At 35.7% G+C, this 24,224-nt stretch overlaps 1 protein-coding gene across 3 annotated transcripts in view; it reads right to left on the bottom strand.

Moving 5' to 3' along the window:
* The window catches only part of mrtfba (myocardin related transcription factor Ba), a 36,584-nt gene extending 13,262 nt beyond the window's left edge, over positions 1–23,322 (bottom strand). For 2 of the 3 annotated variants that reach the window (XM_051123885.1, XM_051123886.1), the window contains exons 1-9: positions 23,156–23,322; positions 13,814–14,027; positions 6,951–7,016; positions 4,179–4,234; positions 3,836–3,911; positions 1,074–1,235; positions 816–985; positions 565–699; positions 223–473 (exon numbers count right to left, since the gene is read on the bottom strand). In XM_051123885.1, coding sequence (XP_050979842.1) covers positions 223–473; positions 565–699; positions 816–985; positions 1,074–1,235; positions 3,836–3,911; positions 4,179–4,234; positions 6,951–7,016; positions 13,814–13,949 — 1,052 coding nt within the window. In that variant the 5' untranslated portion in view covers positions 13,950–14,027; positions 23,156–23,322. The remainder of the gene's footprint in view (positions 1–222; positions 474–564; positions 700–815; positions 986–1,073; positions 1,236–3,835; positions 3,912–4,178; positions 4,235–6,950; positions 7,017–13,813; positions 14,028–23,155) is intronic. The other variant, XM_051123884.1, reaches the window with a different exon arrangement.
* Positions 23,323–24,224: the final 902 nt, after the last annotated feature.

The raw sequence follows: 24,224 nt of genomic DNA, 5'->3' as shown, positions 1-24,224 counted from the left end.
ATAGTGTTCTAGACAGTTTCCACCTAAAACCATTCATACGCAGCAATTATGCTTATGGTTGACAAAATACGGCTAGCTTCAAAAGCAAACTGTGACCTTTACCAAATTAGGCAGGACAAAGGCCAAATGGTTTGCATCCAACGAACTCCAGAATATGATTGGTAAACCAACAGGGCCTGATTCAAAGATAACAAACACACAGATCCGGATCTCCTTGCTTACTTGAGAGGTGCAGGAAGGATGGTCTGGTAGTTGTAGTGCTGCTGTTGCTGTTGGCTCAGGATCTGTAGCTGCAAAAATAGCTGCTGTTGTTGTAGTAAACGAGCATATGAGGAGTCCATAGGGGCTTGGCTGGGTTCTTGTTTCTGGTCTGGGGGAATGTATTGATGATATTTTAACTTCTTCACACGTGGCTTGGCCTCTTTACTCTTCTTGCTGCGGCTCTTGTCCCCAGGGAACTTAGGTTGACTCTGCTGTAAATTGAACAGAGATTTCCCATTATGCAATGCATTTAAATCTAGTGGATTTCATCATTTTTTGTTGTTTCTTCAGTCATTTACTTACTTTTACAAGGGTGGGCCCAGTCTTTACAGGGGCCACGGTGACTAGCTGTGGCATGGGTGCTGGAGGGCTAAATGATTGTTCATTGGTGGAAAAAGGCTTGAGGAAATCTGTTGAAGTGGTCACTGTAGTAAAGTGCTGTAAAAAGACAACAAATGATGAATCTCAGTTGTTCTGAAAAACCCGAATTAAATGCTGTTACCATTAGCTCTCAGTGTTCTGTCCCTGAACTCAAAAAGAGGTGGGAGGACTACCTGTAACAAGTTATTAGGCAAAGGTGAGGACTCTTCGATGGCCCGGACCTCCCCAGGAGAGGGTGCAGAACCCTGGGACTCCTGACTGGCTGGCTGCTCAGGTGAAAATGCATCTCCACTGTCCTCATCGGCTAGTTCCTCTAGAGTTCTAGGGTACTGCATCTGACCATCTTCCCAATTAAAACAAAGGACAATGTATCATGTTCCTCACACGTATTTACCCCAATTTAATACATTAATAATAGTTTGCTTATTCACCAATGATGGCCTCCTTCACGCTGGAGTCCACAGGCAGGATGTTCTTCTCCACCAGCTCCATGGGGCCGGGGCGTTGAGCGATCTTCTCATTCAGGTCATCAGCCAATCGAGCTCTCTTCAATTTCAGCTGAGTGGCCTGCAGAGAAGGCTCTGCCACCGTTTCTGCCAACCCACCAAAATCCAGTTACAATCAGAATAGCAATCATTTCAACCCACACGCCTCCTCAAGCACCACAACAATCACACAGTGGTCAACTCAATCGCAGAAGTAAATAACAGACAAATACAGCATCTGGATAACTCTTTTGAACTTACTTTTAATTAAGCTGTTCTGACTGGTTTAGCACCCACTGTTTTCTGCTGAACTAACTTGAAGGCACAGTTTGGTAAAATTCATATTTTTGTAATGTACAATTGTTTTTCTTTTAAAACAGTAATAAAGACAATTAAAACCTGAAAGATGTCTGTCTCTCCACTGAAAGTCCATTCGACCAAAATTTTGACATCAAAAAAGCTCATAGAATTTATATGAACCAAGCGGTTTAATCCAAATCTACTAAAGAGACGATGATGATGAACAGATTAATTTAGGGTTTTCTTCACATACATGTTGCTTGATATGCCATACTTGCTTTATACGCTTAAACAACAGTTATAGTGGGGGTTATACTGTTATACTGTTATTTGAACAGTGAGAGACATAATAACAACAAAAAAGTCCAGGAAAATCAATTTCAAAAAAGTTATGAATTGATTTGCATTTTAATGAGTGAAATACGTATTTGATCCCCTATCAATCAGCAAGATTTCTGGCTCCTGGGTGTCTTTTATACAGGTAACAAGCTGAGATTAGGTGCACTCTCTTAAAGGCTTGTTACCTGTATAAAAGACACCTGTCCACAGAAGCTATCAATCAATCAAATTCCAAACTCTCCACCATGGCCAAGACCAAAGGGCTGTCCAAGGATGTCAGTGACAAGACTGTAGACCTACACAAGGCTGGGTTACAAGACCATCACCAAGCAGAGAAGGTGACAACAATTGGTGCGATTATTCGCAAATGGAAAAAAAACAAAACAAAAGAAAACAAAGAAAACAAAGAAAACAAAGAAAACAAGGAAAACAAGAAAAACAAACAAAACAAACAAAACAAATGTTCTGGGGCTCCATGCAAAATCTCACCTCGTAGAGTATCAATGATCATGAGAACGGTGAGGAATCAGCTCAGAACTACATGGGAGGATCTTGTCAGTGATCTCAAGGCAGCTGAGAGTATAGTCAGCAAGAAAACAATTGGTAACACACTACGCCGTGAAGGACTGAAATCCTGCAGTGCCCGCAAGGTCCCCCTGCTCAAGAAGGCACTTGTACAGGCCCATCTGAAGTTTGCCAATCTGAATGATTCAGAGAACTGAGTGAAAGTGTTGTGGTCAGATGAGACCAAAATCAAGCTCTTTGGCATCAACTCAATTCCCCGTGTTTGAAGGAGGAGGAATGCTGCCTATGACCCCCAGAACACCATCACCACCATCAAACATGGAGGTGGAAACATTATGCTTTGGAAGTGTTTTTCTGCTAAGGGGACAGGACAACTGAACCGATGGTCGAGGCATCATCAAATCTTTCAATGGGATGAAGGATGGGGCCATGTACCACCAAATATTGGGTGAGAACCCAATGACAACAGCATGACAGTGACCCAAAACACGGCCAAGGTAACAAAGGAGTGGCTCACGAAGTACATTAAAGTCCTGAAGTGGGATAGCCAGTCTCCAGACCTTAATCCCACAGAAAATCTGGGGAGGGAGCTCAAAGTTTGAGTTGCCAAATATCAGCCTCGAAACCTTAATGACTTGGAGAGGATCTGTAAAAAGGAGTGGGACAAAAGATGTGTGCCAACCTACAAGAAACGTCTGCCCTCTGTGATTGCCAACAAGGGTTTTGCAACCAAGTACAAAGTTTTCTGAAACTTTTTTGTTGTTATTCTGTCTCACACTGTTAAAATAAACCTACCATTAAAATTATAGACCGATCATTTCTTTGTAAGTGGGCAAATGTACAAAATCAGCAGGGGACCAAATAATTTTTTCCCCCAAAGTATTTTGGAAATGCGACAACCTGGTTCTCCAGTGACAAGCCAGTATGGTTGAGCTTCCATTCACCATATTTGTTGTGCTTTACGTTTATGCGCGTTGATCAATGTTTATATGTGAATAAAAACCTAAATTAAATTTGTTCATCATAAAAAGTGATCATATCTCTTCCAAAGACTTGGATTCTGCTCATTTCATACAGTATGCATTAGTTCTATGAACTTTTTTCTGATCTGATCCGATGCATCAAAAGTTTTGGTTGAATAAAATTTCAATAAATGGACAGAAATCTGACAGGTTTCATTAAACATTTTAATTTGTGTTTTGAAGGTGTACCAAAGTTTAATGGGCTTGGCACGAGAGGTTGTGAAACTGATGACAGAACTTTCCCAAACAAATAACTTGTGTCAGTTCTTTTAAAGAATAGCTTAAAAAGATTTGAAACACTGCTCTATACATATAACAGCATTAGCAGGGAGAAAGATTATTTGGATCAGAGATTACTCCTAAAGGTTTTAGAATGAACTTAAAATCAAATCTGTGTTGATGCCCAGCTCTACCAACAAGATTTGAGGGCACAGCTTTTGTTTAGAAATGCAGTAGATTCAACAAAACTTTTCCCAGCAGTTAGATTAGTTGCCATTTCATGTACTGTGAATGGAAGATTACCTTGTAAGATGTGCATGCGGACCAACTCGGCCCTTTCTGGGCGGCTGCGTATTTTGTGCTTTAGGAAATTTTCAGTCTACAGAGAGAAAGGATAGAGAGTTTCAGAAAACGGAATTCCTCTGTAATTCAGGGATCAGAAAGTAACCATTATAATGATCTCCTCTGGGCTTTCCAAATAACAAAACACATTTACAGAAGGCTTAAGCTATTAAATCAACTGAGAGGTTCACATGTGTCCCATTACAGAGAGCTGGGCAACCCTGAAGAGATTTCAGGGAGGATCAGAGAGCCCAGATGGCTGGAGAAAGTGGAGGTGGTCTGGGGCCTGGTGCCCTGCTCTTACCCTCGCTCTCTCAAGGCTGCGGATCTGTTCATGGAACGCTGCAGGGCTCTTCAGGGCTGTAAAGTCACACACACAAGAATCAGTCTCATGAGGACACAAGGCCATCACCCACACTTCAAACACACATGGCTCTTTCATCTCCTGCAGTCTTTCTAAATGCTGATGATAGGCCCACACAGAGATTAACACACAGACTACACGGTGCCCTTCAGGACCAGACAGCTTCCTCTTAATCCTAGCAGAATCTATGCCTGATATTACACAGAGCTATGAGACAGCATGCAGTGTAATCCCATCAATCAGCTCAGAGATGGCCAGAGGTAAAAAAAAAAAAAATACGTTTATATAAGTGTGAGAGATCTCACACACTGCTCGGTGACTTGGTTGAACGGAAAAGTGGTTATGAGCAATAACAGAATGAGCGGTGGTGAGGCGAGAGGTGAGCGTTTGGAAAACATACCATGTGCATTGGTCACCTATGCCTAGTTGTAAACCATGCAGACAAGTGTGAATAAACAACTGATTCAAAAGCAGATGTGGTACAGAAACCACAGCGCCAACTGATTTCCTTTCTTAAACGCACAGTAAAAAGGTATTTACATGACTTAAGGCAGGGTTCGTTTTGTGTGGGCACATTAAAAATTTAGGGGACTGTCAATGTATAAGATAATGTGTCACAGTACAACATATGTAGTGTGGAACACAAAAGATGATGCACTAGCATTTAACAGATTGGGGTTGGTAAAATGTTTTTGTTTTTGAGAAGAGTTTGCTCAATTATTTGAGTTAAAAAATACAATAAAAACAATAATAATGTGAAAAATTATTTGACATAAAAAATGGTTTTATTTTAAAGGTTCTATTTTTAATATATTTTAAGATGTAATATATTCCAGTGATAGAAAAGTTTTAATTGGTAGTGCAAAATGTAATTGGGAACAAGATGCCATTTTTAAATAATTTGAAATATTTTTCCTTAAATATAAGTTATATATTCGTACAAAGTCCTGTAAAGTCAATATAACATTTACTGAACATTCTTATTCGTATTGTGCATAATTTATTGGTTAGTAATTAAAAAAAAGTTATAATCTTATCAATATTTTGGAATTTGTCTTTTTCAGTCTCGTATCAAGGTCGGGCATTAACAAGGACTTGTGGCAAAAATGCCACTAAAATGAACAAAAATGCCACATAAATTCAACACAAAGGGGCAAAAAATGCCCCTGCACAATCAAACATCACAGCTGTCATGATTAAAATTAAATGTGAAAATGTGTCAATTTGCAGAATTACTTTTAGAGTCGCTCACACTCAGGGTTGCCAGATTTCTACAACAAAAATCGCATTCCTGGGGGTAAAATACAAATTTTTTTGCCGGAGTTTTCCTTGTAAAATTTGCATTCCAGGGGCTAAATATCACGTCTGGGGTCACTTTAACCTGTGGCAACAGTGTTAAAGAAGTCCAATTCTGCAGGAAAACCGAGGACTTGGCAACACTGCTCACTCTGCATCAGACTGCTTTTACGTGCGGTTTCGTGCAGCGTTGAGCCTTATGACCAATCAAATGCTTTTCTATTGAACTTTGGAAAACACTGGCCAATCAGAGGTGCTTAGATTAGTCAGCGCTGAAAATGCGCCAATGAGAGCAGGGTTGCCAGGTTTTCACAACAAACCCGCCCAATTGCTGCTCAAAACTAGCCCAATCGCGTTTCGGAGGGCGTCCCCCCGGTAAAAATCACGTTCCAGGAGGTAAAATCATAGACTGTAAAAAAGATGGACGATGCGTCTCTGCTTCATTCTACTATAGAAAAGTGAAGCCAACGCATCTGAGTATGGCCGCTACCATCTTGGGGAAAATTACGTCATTTTTTATTTTGCCTCACGTCCCATTTGATTACATGGAGAGGGTGGGGTTTATGACCTAAACTGCAGCCTGCCACCGGGGGGGATCGTTTTGGCTTCACTTTTCAGGACTCCTGTGGCACACTTGGGTAAAATACACGTTTTTGGCAGGGTTCCTGTTTTTAAGTTCGCTTTAACCTGTGGCAACAGTTTTAAAGTAGCTCAATTCCGCAGGAAAACCACGGACTTGGCAACACTGAATGAGGGGTGCTTAGATTAGTCAGTGCTGAAAATGCCAGAGCTGTTGTTGAATGCGCATAATTGCAAATTCTCTCATCATAAACAACACAGTGCAGATACGATGCAAACAAAAGATTTTATAGCTTCGATGATTATAATGGGAGTTTTCACGTAATCTGTGCTAGACTTGGCATAGCCATGGACTGACATGTTCGTCTGTGAAGTCAGAATGTGACATGCCCAAAACAAAACAGAAACATTTTATTCTATTCTACATTGTTTTCTATATCGATATTAATAATCATTATTATTACAATATAAAGAGCAATAATCTAAAATAATAATAATAATAATAATAATATTGCAGCCCTGTGAGCTCTACGCCCTATGATTGTTATTGACAGCAGTTAAAAATTTTGATTAAAGTAATTTAAACATCTGACACTTAAGAAAACATATGGTTTTTATAATAATAATGTGGTCATAAAAATTGCACTCACAAATGTAAAAAAATGCACCTGGAAATCAATATTTTTTTTTTCAGATTATGGTTTGCAAAATGCCATTTCATGACAAACTTTAAGACATTTTTACATATTTAGTACATATTAGCAGTGCAAACATGAATCATCTTCTCATCATATGCTGGTGCACGCAGGAATATTAAATGGCAGGGGCTGTACTCACGTGGCATGATGCCCTGATCAACAAGCTGCTCGCGGGTACGTCTCTGCTGTAGCCTCAGCTGGAGAACTGGTGGAAAGAAGCAGAAGCAGCGTTATGATCTTGACCCAACCTCTAGATCAGGCTTGTCAACACTACACACACAATGGAACTTTTCCACCTGATTAACACACACCCACACACACAGACGACAAAAGGAAATCTAACCTTTAGCACAACTGAAATCACACATTTCCTCTCTAGAATTACATAAGAGCCACCATTCAAAAAAAAAAAACTAGACGTTCTTCCTGCTACCACAACAACAGGCTCTTGATGGGCTTCCTGGGAAAATTCTCAAGACATTTTTCTTCGCTCTTTTGGCTGAGCCTCCTGGATTTACTTGGCTGATTATAAAAACAACTCAAATTGGTCAGAAAGACAACATGATAACGTCTGACATTTATCAAGAATTATGAGCTCTATTAGCTGGGAATTTCTAAATGTATGATGGCAAGTTCAAAACACATCTGTGTGTCACCCATGCCAATATCTGCACAAGATGATTTTTTTTTTTTTATTTGTTGTTGCTGTTAATGCTCAGTCCTTGTAGTTCAACTTGGCACTAGCAACATCATTCACATACATTTAATGCATATTGATAAATTACTTACTGCAAGTCTGCCAGTGTCAAATGCAATTATGTTTTACATGCTTAAGTGCAGGAACAGAAAGGTTGACTAAAAACATTTTTTTATACCCAGTATGAGTCAGGTTACTGTTAACAAGGTCAGCTAAGGTCGAGCAAACGAAACTCTGTAGGGTGCTGAGAACACATGACTGGTATTTTACTGTTTTCACTATGAATCTATGCACATAAAGCTGAAGTGTGCAACTTCTGCACCACTTGTGGCACTGTAGGAAACTGTATGAACAGTGACTATTATCAATTATCAAACTTTCGAAAGACTGGGAAAGTATTTTACAACAAAAAAAAGGACAGTTCAGCTCTGAGAAGAGAAATGAATGTACCATGAAGGAGATAATAATGGGGCCTCTGCTACACTATAACAGATGCATTCCTGGTGCCCTGACTACACATGACTCAACATTGACCTTGATCCTAATCAGGTTAATTTTTTACTTGGGGCGCAGAAGAAAAAAAAACGATTAGGTCTTCTTGATTGCACAACATAACACTGCAGCTTTTTAGGTTGGGTTATTCCACATGATGAGCAAAACATCTTGCATCATCTCGCTGACACTCAAAACAACAGTTACATAAATAACAAAACTATCACTATAAAATATTAGTTGTAGATATTAGCATTGAAAAGTTTGGGGTTAGCAAAATGTCTTATTTTTTAAACCAATTATTTTATTAAGCAAGGACACCTTAAAACATACCCAAAAGAACTATAAAGATATTTACAGTATTACAAATAAATGCTGTTCTTCTGAACTTAAAATTAATCCAGAAAATGTAAAAAAAAAATATACATACATACATACATACATACATACATATATATATCAGATCAGAAATATTATTACGATTTATATTACTACAAAATATTATTACGGTTTAAAATAATGGTTTTCTATTTTAATATATTTTAAGATGTAATTTACTTCTGTGATGAAAAGCTGAGTTTTCATTAGCCATTACTCCAGTCTTCAGTGTCACATGATCCTTCAGAAATCATTCTAATATGATGATTTATTATTTTTATTATCAGTGATGGAAACAGTTGCACTGTTGTTGTTTTTATTGGAACCTGTGATTTTTTTTCAGGATTTTTTGATGAATATAAAGTTAAAAAGAATAGAATTTATTCAAAAAAGAAATCTTTTCTAACAATGTTAAGTCTTTCCTATCACTTTTTATCAATGAGACATCCTTTGTGAATAAAAGTATTAATTTCTTTTTTTTTTTTTTTTTTTTTTTAAAATCACTTTTAAATAGTAGTTCATATTGTTACAAAAGATTTCTATTTTAAATAAATGCTGTTCTTTTTAACTTTTTATTTATTAAAGAAACTTGGAAAAAATAACACAGGTTCCAACAAAATATTAAGCAGCACAACTGTTTTCAACAATGAAAATAAATAAGCATATTGGAATGATTTCTTTTTTCTTTTTTTTTATTGTTTATTTTTAGTAATATTAGAATGATTTCTGAAGGATCATGAAGACTGGAGTATTGATGCTGAAAAACAACTTCATCCCTGCATCACAGGAATAAACTACATTTTAAAATATATTCACATAAAAAAAATGTATTTTACATTAAAACTATATATTTTACAATATTACTGTTTTTTTCTGGATTTTTGATCAAATATATGCAGCCTTGATAAGCATAAGAATCTTCTCTAAAAAAAATAAAATAAAACTTTAATATCTATTAAAATAGAAAGCAGTTATTTCATTATTATTATTATTATTATTTAGATTATTACTTCACAATATTGATGTTTTTACTTTATTTTTGATCACATACTTCTTTTAAAAACATTTAAAAAATGTTACAGGCCTTAAACTTTTAAACCATTTACCAAAAATAAAATAAAAACAAATAAATACTAACATGAGCTGCGTTTCCATCACCCTTCAAACTGCACATTTTTTCACATTTACAGGTCACATGGCCTATGTAAAAAGTCATATGATCAATCATTCTTTAATGTACTATAACCTTAGAAACACTTCATATGTGGCCGCTCTCAAGTATAAGGGGCTTTCCTTGCCATTAATGCTTAGCCAATTTACACTGCACATGTCTGCGGTGCATTACGGCTCCAACACGGCCACCGGAGCTGATCGCTGCCACTCTACTAAATGTTTGTGTTTATACTAGCCGTGCCACGCTGCTTCTGTACAGATACATGCATTCGAAATTCAATCAGATATAGCCAAAATCCCACCAAAATCCTTTGCCATGACTTATCGCAAGAGGAAAAAAATTTTAGTCGCATAACATCGGTTAATGTAAACTTGGTCATTTTGCAGTATTTTTTTAATTTACATTTATAAAATATTGCCAAAGTTCTGTGCAAATCTGTAACAGAAACACACATATGGATACCTTTAGTATGCCTAATCAATGTGCTATTCTTTACCTGTTTGCGAAGTAAAAATAATGGAAAAGTTACATCTTCCTCACTGAAGCCATAGACATTCAGACAGACGTACAGTTTTGGCTGTAGCATCACATCTAATGCTGTTTTAACCATCTCACCATATGTTTTTAAGACAGAGTGTGAAATGAAATTTTAATTTTATTGGACACTCTGTTCATCTGACACACTTTAATTTCAAAGATTTCTCAAGTCTTGCATTCTTTCTGATACATTCAGCAACTCAGCAACAAACCCTACGAAATGCATCCAATCAGACTTAGGTGAGCCTGAAACCAGCCAAATTATAAAGGACTTCATTAAGACCTATTAGCTGACTAGCCAGTTTTAAAAATAAGTAGCTTTATACATCGGTATCGTGCCAATCTATGCCATGTCTACTGCTCAGATGAAGAGATGTCATTATCTAGAATAATCACTGACCTTCCTGTTGTGCATCTGATAGACAATCTCCACCATTTGCAGAAAATTACCTTGATTATCCGCAGAGTAATGCACATAGCTCTCTTATGAAAAGCCAATCAATAGTAGCTTTTTTTTTTTTTCAAATGCTGTCCTGTAAATTTCCATTAAACCTAAGCTTGGTAAACAAAGCTTCAGGAAGCCAGTAAAAGCCATTCAAAATAAGCTAAACTTATGCGAGTAATAGAATGATATCCACCTCTCAGAGTCGAGCAGCAAGCTGCAGAACCTGGTATGAAGTTTCCTCTGCAGATGTTGTGAGTCTCCAGTCCTAAGCAGGCCATGCTGTCTACCCGTCCTGCCTCACGCTCAGAGTATCCCAACGTGGGCACCTGAGAGCACCAGAACTTTGTAAAAAAAGCACAAGGACCTCGTTCTTCAGGGCTCTCCATTCAACGTTAGCAGCTCCAGTGAAACTGGGACTCCCTCAGAAGAGACAACATCTCTGCTCCACCAGCAGCCAGAGAGGAGGGAACAGAAAGACCAGACCGACCACTGTTAACCCCTCCCTGCCATTGGAAGTTAAATTCGAGAATGTTAAAAAGTGCTCCTTTTTATAGTTAAGAAGAATGATGAACTTCCTCCATCCATTCCTAAATAGATGAGTGCATCACAGATGCTTTATTTTTGGGATTTGATACCAGCAAAGAAAACATAAAATAGCTCTCAGCTGAAATAACCCTCCTCTTCATCAACATGGCAAACATCTTGTTTGACAGACAGCCAGAGGATGAGTAACTGACACGGGCCATGCTCTGCCAAAGTCGTTTACATTTCCACTCGCCGTGACGGTGTGACCTCACATAGCTAGAGCCCTAGAGGAGCAGCCCTCATAGAGCTGCGAGCCACCGCATGCAGACAGCGCTGTCCTGTGACCTTTCACATGTCAATCAAAAGACTGCTCCCAAACTAAGAGGCAAAGAAATGTCAGGATTCTGGAGGCTGCTTCTGTGCATGCAGGACTGAGGGTGACAGAACAGAAAAAAAGAGCTTCTCTTTTTAGGCACATACACAAATAAAGTGTTATTTAATCACCTGGAAATGGAGACAAAATTAATCAGGATGTGGTGTGAATTGAACTAGGCAGCAAGTCAGAGAGCCAAAATTAAATCGCTGAATTTGTGCAGGCTGTGATTACAACTGGGCAAATGAATATCATTCCTGAACATGGGCAAATTTTAAATCGCACAATAAATTCACCAAAAATGGGCAAAAAAAAAAAACTCTGACTGATGGTGATCATTTAGCCAAGAGGGACATCTAAATGAGATTCCATCTGCAATTGTTTTTCCAAGGACAAACAACTTAGTACCACTCTGTATTTTTTACACAAAGTCTCAGAAGCCAGTTTCTCACATCAGATGTGTCAAGCCTGTCCGAACTATGAAAGCCTGTTTCCACCACTGAATAAAGAATTAAAAAGGTAATTGCAGAATTAACTCGCAATTCTGAGAAAAAAAAAAGTCACAACTGCAAGATAAAAACTCGCAATTTCAAGAAAAAAGCCAGAATTGTAAGTTCCTATCTCCCAATTCTGACTTTATTTCTTAGATTTGTGACTAGTTGTATTACAACTAGAACAACAAAAACTAAACATTAACCATTTAATTCACAATTGAATTTAGGCATCACATTTTTTTTAAAAGATAATTAGCGTTTTAAATTTTACATGAGTGTTAGATGATGGCAAAGGTCATCTAAAAGTGAAAATCACCATGCACTAGGAATGCACGATACTGGATTTTTGCCGATATCCAATATGCCAAGATTTTTTTCAACTTGTTTTGGCCGGTACATACCGATATATTTCCTTTTGTTTTTGAAACAACACCAAGTATCTCCTTGCGGAATGTGGAAATTATAAGCAAATTATTTTTAATTTATTATTAGTTTTTAACAAGAACTTATTTGTTAGAATTAAATAAACAATAATGAAGTTCTTTTGTAATGACAGTACATTGAAGCTTTGAATATAATTATAAATAAACTATATTAATCGCTTTTTTTTTTCAGAAAAATACAGTGATATTGACAGTAACATTTTATTTTAAGACCAAACATTATTTTAAGACTGAACATTCTGTACATGCATTCTCAGTTTAAATGCAGCGATCCAAAACAGTGAATCGAATCACCATTCAGACAAAACTTTGCTTCAAGAACGAGCCACACTGCTGATGTGATCTAACTAGCACACCCTAAGCAGATGAGTTATTCCTCTTATTGGCAAGACATATCGGCATCGTTTTTCATATCGGGCCGATGCCGATATTTGCATTTAATGCCATTATCAACCAATTCTGATAGCAGTCCAATAATAGCACACTTCCCTGTTATGCACAATGAAATATCCCATATCAGCCAACATATATTCAATATTAGTCAATAACCGATATGGTGATGATATATTGTGCATCAATAATTCATTTAAAACCTAAATTCCCTTGATCTTTTGACATATAAGTGGTCACTGTACTATAAAAACATCCTGTAAGTTTCAGGACTCAAAACTTTCTTGTTAGTCTAAAAGCAGCTTATATTGCAGCCAGTCTGCCAAAACAGCAGGTTGGGGAATGTGCCACTTTATGATATAAGAGTGTGGCTAAACACCATCTCCACAGACGAAAATCAACCCCTGCTTCTACATCGCTGTCTGTTTAGCGCCACCCACTGATTCACGCATGTAGTGTAAATAACACAAGGCGAAAGCGCAGGTCTGCATTGTCTTCCTTCTGATCCCAACATTAGCAAAGAGTGGATAAACTTTCAGCATTAGTAAACACGTGGTCCATTGTTTACTTCATTTTACCATGGGTTCGTTTACAAACAAGGAACGGGGGATATTCAAGAAAGATTGAAATTAAAAGAAAATGATGTACCGACTATATTGGTTCTGACAGTAATATCACATTACACACAAGTGTGAGTAACTGTTTTTATTATGTGGTCACTATTGCTTTGTCTGTTATTACAGATCATTTGATATACTGAGTATTTATACGTTTTTGACCTAAATTACAGCAGTGTCCATCTTTGAGGAATGTAGGCTGTCAAACATACACAAGTGTCAGCCAATCATAGCAGTGGGCATTTACTTCCGTGTCTACAATCCGTCACGCCTATTCAAACAGAGCGTTCTGATGAGGGGGTTAAAAACAGGACAGATATAAATTTTTTTCATATATAAATCTTGATAACATTATAAGGGAACCTCAGAGAAGAAAACAAAATAATAAAAGGCAGTTTATGACCCCTTTAAATGACACCATTGTAGCAAGTGCATACCATTTTTGCGCTCGTTGAGGGGGGGCAGCCTCTGGCTGGGGTGCAGGGAGAGTTCGCCCATCTCATGGGTTACAGCCTCACTCTGTGGGCTGGGCACCAACAAACCCCCAATCCCAGCATCCCCCTGGTCCTCCATGTCTCCTCAGTGAGGAGTCAAGGGTCTCGTTGGGGATCAGCAGAAGATATGGTCACAGGAAGCTCCTCACTTCAGTTTCTGCAAAAGACAAAGTCGTTGTAAATTCAGGTGAAGAAAAAATTAAACAGCAAAGGATGAGCAAAGGAATTTGGTCCAAGTTTGGCAGACCGTGTATTAGTAATACTTGAAATTATAAGTAAAACGGGGAGTTTGGGAATGATGTAATAGTTTAAGGATGTGGTAGGGCCTGTAATATCACTTTAGACCAAAAACACGGAGGATGTGTTGAATCTATGGCATATACAGTTGCTGCTGTTGCACATCTATCAAAGCGCTAACAAATAATGAAACGAGCCTCTCCACAGAGGGTGAATGAATAGACGTTGTGTTTGCTAGCCTATCATTACTCAACTTTACATCATCCCAGTGGTTTAGATGTGAAACCAATAAAAACATAAACACAGTGCTCACCATGGTGCTGCAAAATGCTAGAATACACTATGACCACATCAGCACAAACCACAATCATTCATTCCCATGAAACACTCGCCATTCAAAACCTCCTGTCGCATAGGAACTGAGAGGCTAATTTTTCTCTTGCTAATTTTACAATACAAATTTTAGTGTCAGATAAATTCCGCATCTGATCTCAAACTAAATGCAGAAATATTTCTGCACAACAGGATGGATTTTATAACAGATTTGGTTTCCTAACTTATCCATTCTTTTTTTTTTTCTTCCTGTGGTTTTCCAAATTCAACCCCCTCTGAGCAACCCCACACCCATCCTGCCCCCCGCAAAAAAAGGGCAAAAAAAAAAATTTTACTCTTTCAGCTGCTTGCAAGATCTGATCCAGCATTTTAAAGGAAAGGGCAGGTTTTTTAATATGAATTCCAGCTGTTTGTACTTGGTTATCAATGACTCAGGCCATTTACACAAAAATGTATTGAGTAAAACATTGTGGGACATGTGGTCACTGACCTAATGAAGATCCCAAAGCATGTTTTGATATGGAGACGAACAGTATTGGAAGAAAACTGCATAGCCTGATATGACCTCTGAGTAAAAAGAATGTTAGCAGCATCTACTTATTAAACAGTCTCCCCATTTTTTTTGCAATTCTTTATTGTCTAAATACGTTGCCAAATCAAAAAAAAAAGTTGAATTTTTTGAATACCTGCTTAAATTGCCATTTTAACACATAAAAATTGCAAAAAGCATAATACTAGTGCTACCTAAAGTTAGAGTGACCCAACAGAGTGATAAAGAAACGTGTGAATGAGGAAATAAAGTATTGCACGCTTGCTATTATAAAGCGTTATTAAAAGATTAGTTCACTCCAGAATTAAAATTTACTCACCCCCATGTCATCCAAGATATTCATGTCTGTCTTTCTTCGGTTGAAAAGAAATGAAGGTTTTTGAGGAAAACATTCCAGGATTTTTCTTCACATTGTGCACTTAAATGGGGATCAACGTGTTGAAGGTCTAAATTGCATTTTCAATGACGCTTAAAAGGGCTCTAAGAAAAAAAATAGATCTTTCGAATGTGATTACGTAATGTGTAAAGTTGTGGGCTACATCACAGAGCTAGTGCAAGATGAGCATTTGTGGTTAAAAAGTATATTATTATTATTCTCTTTTTTTTTTTTTTTTTTTTTTTTTTACAAAATGACCGATCGTCATGCTAGACAAAACCTGTATTCCTCGGCTGGGATTAGGGCTGCAAAGATTCCTCAATTCTATTCGAGTATTCGATTTAAAAAAATATGCTAAACCCATTTAAAAAAAAAAAATAAATAAAAAAAAAAAAAAAAAAAAAAAAAAATTCACAATAAAGCATAATTAAGAATTCACAAACGCTACGATTTAATTAAAATACATATAATGCAGTTTTAATATATGCACTTTAATTATTTACATGCGCATGGGTTACGTGCGTGCTTCTCAGAGCGGATCCCTTCATAGTAAATGCTGCTACACAAACTCTTATCATTTACATGTGTGGAGCGTCTCAAACTCCATCTCTGCATGTTGTTGTGAGTTTGGGTTTATCATAACGTTTGTCTGAGAACGCAATGTGCGCTTTCATCAGATTTGTAAGATAAATCATTTGTAAACCTACGCAAACACAGGAGAATACATCATTATCTGTTTCAATTATGCTGTTTATCACCATTTCAAAATAACAGTTTAAACCCTCACTCTGAGTTTACAGATTTTGGTGTCCACATATTCAAGAAATTACAGTGCTGTAGCTTTTCTATCATAAAAAAATGGCCATATAGTAAAGATTAAGTGGACATTTGAATTAAATGTTACTGAATCAATATTAAACAAGGATTAGATTGTGCAGTAAAGTGTAAAAATAAGGCAAAAGGGCATTTGTTATAATGCGTAATGCACATTAGCTCTTGTTTATAATACATTATGTATTTTAACAGTTTTGTTTAATAAAATCATATGATTATTTGCTTTTGATGCTTTATTTGAACTAATTATTATTGCCTCATTGCTTATATATGTATTTTAAGTCATTTGTAAAGGCTATTGTTCACTTAGTTTTATTTTTATTACTACAAAAAAAAAATAATTATAATTATCCGTTTACTCGATTAATCGCCAGAATAATTGACAGATTACTCAATTACCAAAATAACTGTTAGTGACAGCCCTAGCTTGGATCATGTGGAGCCCTCTGAAGCATCATTGAAACTGCAATTTGGACCTTCAACTCGTTCTTCAGTCGTAAAGAAATAATGTTCTTTAAGGTAAACATTTCAGCATTTTTCTCCATATATTGGACTGATATGGTGCCCCGATTTTGAACTTCCAAAATGCAGTTTAAATGCGACTTCAAACGATCCCAAATGCGGCTGTAAATGATCCCAACCGAGGAAGAAGTGTCTTATCTAGCGAAACGATCGGTTATTTTCATTTAAAAAAACATACAATTTAAATATTTTTTTTATCCTCAAACACTCGTCTTGCCTTGCTCTCCCTGAACTCTGTGTATTCTGACTCAAGACAGTTAGGGTATGTCAAAAAACTCCAATCGTATTTTCTCCCTCAACTTTAAAAATCGTTTAAAAATCATCCTACATCGCTGCAGAAGTACTGACCCAGTCTTTGCAAAGTGAACATGCAAAGAAGATCAAACACCCTTAACAAAAAAGGTAACACAGCGATATAGAACGATTTCGAAGTTAAGGGAGAATATGAGAGAGGAGTTTTCGACATACACTAGCTGTCATGAACCGGAAAAAAACAGTTCAGGCGGAGTACGACAAGACGAGCGTTTGAGATTAAAAAGTATATAAAATGTATTATTTTTATTAAAATAACCAATCGTTACGCTAGATAAGACCCTTCTTTCTTGGCTGGGATCGTTTACATCTGCATTTGGGATCGTTTGAAGCTGCATTTAAACTGCATTTTGGAAGTTCAAAATTTGGGCACCATATCAGTCCATTAAATGGAGAAAAATGATGAAATGTTTCCCTCAAAAAAATATTTTGTTACGACTGAAGAAAGAAAGACATTAACATCTCGGATGACAAGGGAGTACATTACATGTGAATCTTTCTTTTGGAAGTGGACTTTCAAACTGAATAATAGTAGATTAAATAAAGATAAGTGTATTTATGGTTTCTGTAGTGTTTTGTACTAGAATACTACTGTTTGTACCTGAAGTTCAAGCACTCCTCTCAATCTTCGTCTTATCGCTTGTAAACAAAATACATTTTTGCATTTACAAATCCATCCATTTAACAAAGCAGGATGTTATCCATCTAAATAAAAGTAAAAAAACAGAACAGCCTAAGTATACATAATCAGTAATGACCCAAACCAATATACTGCAATAAACAGTTGCACACAAAAGCATGCAACTACAATACCAGCAGGCCAAGCCTCATTGTATTCTTACATAACACAGCAGCAAATGTCATGTCATCTACTCGTCCTCTTTATTTCTGAATTTCTAACATTCTCCACACAGTACGATCTTTTGGTTGGTAGTCAACACAATACACAAATTGTTTATGTTTTGACGGGCAGTGTGCCAACATCCAACACACTGTATGTGAAATGAAGTCTGCTATTAGTCCTTGATAGTCACTGTTGCTAGGATACAGCAGCCTCCCACACAAATAAACTCAAACTGCGGGAGCTCTCCCTCTATCAGCAGTACTGTTTAGCGATCACTCATATAGGACAGCGTCAAAGGTAAACTTACATTCACTGAAAAGTTTAAGCATGCATTTAAAAAACAAAACAATTTTGATACAATTTGAAAAACTAAACTATAATGAAACTCTAATTCACTACATATTTACCTGTCAGTATCTTAATTTGATGTTCATTTGCAATGTCATACTACATATTGTTTTGTGCGCAGCTTCTTATCTTTATTCAATTTCATTTGCTATTTAGAAATGCATATTCTGTTGAAGGACGAATTTATGGAGCATATGATTTAATGTCACACCATGTGAATATTTCTATGCAATTAGCTCAATCTGTGACACACTCACTGCCACAAGCAACGGTGACGCAATACGAAGAAACAAGCTGGCCACAAACTGCGAAACTGCCAGGGCAAAATTGATATAAAAATATATTTAATAATAACACTTGGGTTATGAGACTATACAAAAGTCAGCACCCCAGACATATGCATGTCATCCACCACATACAGTCCACAGGCCATTAAGCGAAGTTGAAGACTGCCGTCTGATGTGGATCCTCCATCTGGCCTACACCACATTAAATATGTGCCGCAGTGATCTATGAGATACATATACATCTCTCCACTCTAAAGACAGTTACAATAACAATGTATATCTTATATAAGAAACACAGAGAGGCTGTACTGCTTCTGCGGTCTGCTGTTTTTGGCATCCTTCACAGTTAGAGCTCATGGTTAAGCCATTTTCCATACAACCCTCAAACCACTATAACACTGAGTGCCAAACTATCTATCACAATCAGTTCAGTTAAGCTACTGAAGGCAATTATTACTGAAGGAGTAAACATCAACATGTCTTAAGAAAGACAGGAAAGACTAGGTTTTCTCTAGAGATCTAGAGTTTTGCTCAAAACTAAGCAGGTAAAGTAATGACACCTCACTGAGAAATTACCAGCCTTCATGTTGACGTCATGAGATGTCAAAGAGTAGTTAGTTAAAGAGACGTGAAAGTCAAGTCATTCCACACTTTTATTTTTAAATCACAACGCACTAGGGCTGTCAAACGATTAACTGCGGTTAATCATATACAAAAAAAAGTTTGAATTTACCTAATATATGTGTGTGAACTGTGTGTAATTATTATGTATACATAAAAACAAACACATTCATTTATATATTTAAGAAATATTTACAAGTATTTGTATTTACTTATATATATATATATATATATATATATATATATATATACACACATACATACATACATATATATATAATTAAAAATATCTTGTACATAAATAACATTTCTCGTAAATATATACATTAATTTGTGTGCATATATATATTTGCTTAATAATTACACACAGTACACACATATATTAGGCAAACTCAAACTTGTATTCTGTATGTGATTAATTGCGATTAATCATTTGTAGGGCTCTAGCTATCGATTATTTTAGTAATCGAGTATTCTACTGATTATTCCATCGATTAATCGGATAAGAAGTCATTTTCTTTATTAAAGAGCAATACTAAAAATACAAGATTAAATAAGATAGGTCTCTTAAAATAAACAACTTTTTAGAAAAATTAACATTTTTATTGCTGAAATTGCATAAATTAATAACTATGAAAAGTAAACCCATTTAATGCATTACATTCAAAATGCAAATACAAATATATATATATATATATGTATATATATATAAAAAGAAAAAATATATATATATATATATATATTTCTAATATAATATAAAATATAAATATATTTATTTAATTGAATCGTAGCATTTGGGAATTGAATTATGCTTTATTATGATTTTTAAATAGATTTAATATGTCATGGAGCCTTGGAAAACAGTGTAATAATGTATGGATTCTCGCCCATGTATTTTCAGTATTTTGCCATGATTAATCACAATTAATTGCATGCAAAATAAAAGTTTGTTTTTCTAAATGTGCATGTACAGTGTGTGTTTATTATGTATATATAAACACACACACATGCATGTAAATATTTAAGAAAAACATTTAGAAATAAATTATTTATATATATATATATATATATATAGAGAGAGAGAGAGAGAGAGAGAGAGAGATCAGCCCAATCAGAAGTACCATTACTTGCATACAAACCTATACAAAGCAGTCAGAAAGAAATGCAAATTTTAAAGAAATACGTCAGAAATATATATATGTATATAAATATCATACACCCCTACTTGGAAATTTTTTTTCCGTGTACTGTCAATGAAAGGAAAATGATGAGAGACTATTCTAAATATATTCATTTGTGTACCAATGAGCTGGTGTCTTGGGTTTGGAACAACTACATGAGTAAAGGATGAGTTTTCAATGACTAATAACTTCCACTTAAAATTTACAAAACCAAAATCTGCATTCAAAATCACGGTGGCATTGCTAAAACTCAACATTTAATTTCACGGATTACATTTGATTTTAAATTGGATTATATTATACCGGATAAAAATGTAAGCAACACTGTTCAACACAACACACTTAAAAGCAACAATGAAATATCACACTATGATTATTTTTTTTATCAAACATCAATCAGCCACAAAGTGACTTTAATAACTAAACTAGCTCTTGTTTGTTCCTGTTGCAATAGGCATTGTTCCAGTAAGGAAGTTACAACACTCTTGGTTTTCCTCTAGGAAGGTGTGCCCTCAAGCTCTAGTTCTCCATTCACCCTATTAGCACAATAGCTTCTCCTTCACAGTGGCCAACATTTAATCTGTCTCAAGCGGCTTTAATGTCAGGGATCTGAACCTGATTCTGCTGAGACAGCATACTATGAGCCATGACTAAATACTCTGGAAAATATCAAACACCAATTAAAAAGCTAACCCAGATGCTTGATCCTTTTCATGTGTTGTGCTGGAAACACAAGCAATGATTTCCATGTGTTCATCAAAGGAGAGTAACAAGGTGGGCTGGCACAAGATAAATGTTTAGTTTACTTCGGCCCAGCACTTGTGCTAAACTTCCTTTAGAGAGGGTTAATGACAAACCTTAAGATTAACTTTTCACGAATGGTCTATTAATAATTGAATAGGGGATCAATAAAATATCTACGTATGTACACTGAAAAGCATTTTAATGCAGTTTCCAAAGGGTACATCCTAAAGTCTAGTGAGATTTATCAAAAGTCATGGTGCAAACTAGGGGTCTTTAAAGGCGGTCCACAGTCGTACAACACGATGGTTTGCAATGTTATAAAAAATATATATTTTAGGGATGCACCGAAATGAAAATTCTTGGCCGAAACCGAAAACCAATAAAGAGGAAACCAAGGCCAAAAACCGAAAACCAAAACACCGAAAGAAATTATGCCAATTATTAGTACCATTGCATTTGTGGCTATGACTGTATTATTTTCTGTTTGTTTGTTTATTTCTATTTATTTTATTTTTATTTCAGTTTTAATTTTAATCATTTTAGCTCTTTAACATCATCTTGTTTTATTTCAGTTAGTTACCAAGGCAATATTTCTGATTTTCATGTGACCCTGGACCACAAAACCAGTCATAAGTAGCATGGGTAAATTTATAGCACTAGCCAACAATACATTGTATGGATCAAAATTATTGATTTTTTCTTTTATGCCCAAAATCATTAGGATATTAAGTAAAAATCATGCTCCATGAAGATGTTTTGTAAATTTCGTACCATAAATATATCAAAACTTAACTTTTTAACTTTAACTTTTAAACAATTTTAAAGGTGATTTTCTCAATATATATATTTTTTTTTTTCACACCCTCTGAATATTGTTCTATCCTAACAAACATTATATGGAACACACATCAATGAAAAGCATATTTATTCAGCTTTCGGATCATGTATAAATCCCATTTTCATAATACTGACCCTTATGACTGGTTTTGTGGTCCAGGGTCACGTGTAGTTTTATTTTTTTTTTAATCTAACATTTATATTTCATATTATATTATATTTATATTTAGCTTTATTTCAATTAACAAAATGTTAATAGTTTTAATTAATGATAACAACTCTAAGCTAAATGTGTCATTGTCTCTTACACAATAAATATAATAATGCTAAAATAATATGATACTAAACACACTATTATCGGCCAGGCAGTATGTCTCTCCTAGGGGTCCTCTGTCTAAAAAAGGTTGAAGACCCCTGTGTAAGTACTTAGTAAACAGTTGAGACTATAGGACACACCTGGTAAAAATTCTTAATTTCTGTATTTATGAGAAATCTAGATATTTGCATAACACAAGTAAATACTAAACTACATTTGCACTAAACCCAGAAATCAAGCAAACAACAGCAGGTGAAATTTTGATTTGGTTAAAATCAAAACACATCACAGAGCACACATCTTTCATAAAGGCAAGAATTTGATTTCAGACATTGATGACTTGCGGTGGCATGAAGTAGAGATGCCAGGAGTGTTGTCTAAGAGCTTCCCATATAAAGTTACACCTGTGTATGACTCACAAGTTGTCTGAAGACTGCAGATCTATTAGGTTGTTTACTCTCATTCACATGGAGTTTCAGTTTCACCAGGAGAGTCAATGAGACACAAACAGGATGCAAAAACTTCCAGTGTTTAACCTTTCTGCCATGCAAATGATTAAATCATCAACAGACCCTTCCTCCTGGGCCTGCCGTATCTGACACTGAGGGGCTCAACATGTAAACCCTATTGTCTTAGCATAAACATCATGTAAAACAGCAGTATTTATCTACAAACACCACAACTCAATGTTTACTGTCAATACTTTAAGTTAGCATGCTAATAGCTTACAGCAAGATTCTAATTTTTCGCGATAAGCAAGTAATGTAAAGCACAGGCAAGAATATTGTTAATGTTTTAATTTTATCGTGTATATCTCGAGTGTACATGACAGTCATTCTCCGTATTTGCCAATGGCTCAATCCTCACATCAGCAAACAGGCTAGCATGAGAACTCAAACGTTACATATTAAATCTCTTACTGACATGTAATGTCGCTTCTTACCCTGTTCCCTAGAGCTATGTCTAGCTTGCTTGTCGTAGCCTCTTGGTTTAACGCTCCATAACTGTCCTTGATGTGGTCACCCATGTATCCGGGGATTGATTCTGTTTTTCTTTGGGACTGAAGTTTTTTTTTTTTTTTTTTTTTTTTTTGAGGAAGTAAGATGGCCGCTGTTGGTCTGTTCGTCTGAACTCAGTGACGCAAACATAGGTGTTATAGGCCAGTCACCATCAGGGGGCGCCAGTGTTTCGTCTGTCTTTTGGAAGTTAGAAATAATTAAATGTATTTATTTGTAATAAATTTACTCTTAATATGCATAGTATTATTTAAAGGTAGTACTTCTTAGTCACCATTCACCTTCATTGAGAAAAAGTGAGTCATTATGAAAGTAGTCAAAGAAAGACGTCATGCAGTTTTGGGACAATATCGGGGTGAGTAAATTTTGGATTTTTTTTTTTTTTTCGTGTTGAATACACGGAGATAATTACAGAAATAATTTATTTTAATAAGGATATAATGTTAACATTTTTCTAAAAAATTAAATAAATGGAATATGGAATATATAAACATCTAATAAGCACGTTACTGCATTAAAATGTCTACAATACAAAAAGTGATCTAGAATTCTTACCTATAACTACATCCTACTACAACTACATCTTACAAATTATTAGAAATTGCAAAGTTCGATTTTAACACACAGTGTATTTAAATATTCAGTCATACATCAATTCATTCACTCCACCTTATACAAACAAATCATAATAAATATGAATATTAATCCCTTTTGACAAGGCACAATTTAATATGAAGATATTCTATACAATGTCTACTTGTTTTTCTGAACAGGCATTACATCCATGGGATTGTGTAGGAATTCATAAATGCTGCCTGGCATTGCTGCTACATTCAAAACAAAGTTTGGGTAAAATTACTATTTTTCTAATCTAGAAATGGATATTTATATTCATTATTTAATGCATAGATGCATTAAATTGATGAAAAATCATGTGTATCTTGTGTTTCATCATACGTTTCAAAAGATTTTGGTTTCCAAATAAATGCTATTCTT

The sequence above is a fragment of the Labeo rohita genome, chromosome 12 (assembly GCF_022985175.1).
Source record: "Labeo rohita strain BAU-BD-2019 chromosome 12, IGBB_LRoh.1.0, whole genome shotgun sequence".
In the NCBI taxonomy this organism is placed as follows: domain Eukaryota; kingdom Metazoa; phylum Chordata; class Actinopteri; order Cypriniformes; family Cyprinidae; genus Labeo; species Labeo rohita.
The sequence above is the reverse complement of the archived record's forward strand: the minus strand, read 5'-3'. Positions and strand labels throughout refer to the sequence as shown.